The 1,762-nt window shown below is 40.5% G+C and overlaps 1 protein-coding gene across 1 annotated transcript; it reads right to left on the reverse strand.

Annotated features, from left to right (window-relative positions):
- Window positions 1-227: 227 nt before the first annotated feature.
- On the reverse strand, window positions 228-869 carry LOC141601529 (uncharacterized). The gene is made up of 2 exons (XM_074421821.1): window positions 722-869; window positions 228-556 (listed from the first exon to the last, which is right to left on the reverse strand). The coding sequence occupies exons 1-2, from the start codon at window positions 867-869 to the stop codon at window positions 228-230; spliced, it is 477 nt and encodes a 158-aa protein (XP_074277922.1).
- Window positions 870-1,762: the final 893 nt, after the last annotated feature.

Here is a 1,762-nt window from a genome sequence, read left to right on the forward strand (position 1 = left end):
CCATCTGGACCAGGGGCCTTGTCGTCGGGAATCTGAAAAATCACCTCTTTGACCTCTTCTTTAGTGACTGTAGCCATAAGAATGTTCCTATGAAAATCAGTGCACACCTTTCCTTTCCTCACAATAGACTTCTTGACCTTGGAAGTAGGAGCTTTGGAACCTAGCAACATGGTGTAGTAGCTAAGGAATGCATTCTGGATGCCCTCTTGATCATTGTAAGTTCTGTTCTATTGATCATTGATTTGGCAGATAAAATTTTTGTTCCTTCTTGCCCTCAATACTCCATGAAAATATGCAGAGTTAGAATCACCATCCTTTAACCAATGAGCCTTGGCCTTCTGTTTAAGGTAATCCATTTTAGCAGAATACAGAACATTGAAAGTTTGATTGGCTTCATATTCCTGCTGAATGAGATCTTTGTCCCCTTGTTTAGCCATAATATGTTCTTGCAACTTCTTCAATCTGAGTTGAGCTATGTCAGCCTTATTCTCAATGTCAGAGAAATGAGCTTTGTTCAATTTTTTCAGATCAGGTTTTAAAAGTTTCAGCTTCTTAACTGCCTTGTACATTTTAGTGCCAGAGAATTCATTTTACCAGACCTGAGACACACAATCCTAAAAACCATCAGCTACACTCCACATATTAAAATATTTGAACGGCCGATGCTGATGTCCCCCAAGAGGACCTTTACTCACTAAGCATGGGTTATGGTCAAACTGACCTTCAGGTAAAAAATTAGCAATATAATCAGAGAACATGTCCATCCAGTCTTGATTCACCAACCATCTATCCAACCTACTATACACTCTTGTTTCTGGAGGCTGCTTGTTATTCCATGTGTAAAAGGCTCCAGTGGCAGCAATGTCCATGACTCCACACTCTTGTATACAATCATGAAACGGATCAGTCTAAGCCTCTTGGGGTATAGGAAGATGTGCCCGTAAGAATTAGAAAGTTTTTTTTATACTGGTGGACTTTGTTATTGTTGACATGGAGTAAGATTCCAATATACCGATCATTCTAGGAAGACCATTCCTACGCACCGCTAGAGCGGTGATTGATGTAAAGAACGGGATGCTCACACTTGAAGTTGGTGATGAAACAATCTCCTTTAATCTTGATAAGACTATAAGAGCTCCCAACTTGCATGAACCATGCTTTATGGTTGATAATTATTGTCGGGAAGGTGACAAGAAGAAAGTGGAATCCCCATTCAAAGGTCAAGTCAAAGGTACAAATCCTAACAATAAGGGCAAGGACACACCGCCCAATTGAAAGAAAGAAGTGGATGATATTGAAGTGGCTATATTCGGAGAGCATGGAATTTTTCATAACAAGAATGAGAGCTTGCAAAGCTCACCCATCATGATAAGTATCAATGAAGGCCTCATTGGTCATGACAACATAGAAGAAGAGTTGCTCTTGCCAACTCATAATCCTCTCAACATGGGGAAAGAAGCAAAGGAAGTATATGGTCTATGGGATGATGAGTTTGACGGATTGATTAATCCTTCCATTGGAAATGCTATTACCCTAGATAAAGGCTTTTTAGACCCTTGTCACCACAACAATGACTCGGGTTCCTACACTAATGGAAGCAACTATGTACCAAAATCTACACAAGACCTCTACCATGAAAATGAACAAGCCTTCGATTAGTTCAACACGGTGTTGAGCAACATCAACAATGCCCTTGCTTTGCCCCCTTGACATCTCTCAAAAGGAAGGAGAGTTTGGTGGAGTCCTCCCTAAACCACCATTT

The sequence above is a fragment of the Silene latifolia genome, chromosome 9 (genome assembly GCF_048544455.1).
Source record: "Silene latifolia isolate original U9 population chromosome 9, ASM4854445v1, whole genome shotgun sequence".
Classification (NCBI taxonomy): Eukaryota; Viridiplantae; Streptophyta; class Magnoliopsida; order Caryophyllales; family Caryophyllaceae; genus Silene; species Silene latifolia.

Coding starts and splice junctions, on each gene's coding strand:
- LOC141601529 (XM_074421821.1), bottom strand. CDS start 869: ATGGACATTGCTGCCACTGGAGCCTTTTACACATGGAATAACAAGCAG. Junction 557..721: donor TGCTAATTTTTTACCTGAAG/GTCAGTTTGACC, acceptor TGTACAAGGCAG/TTAAGAAGCTGAAACTTTTA.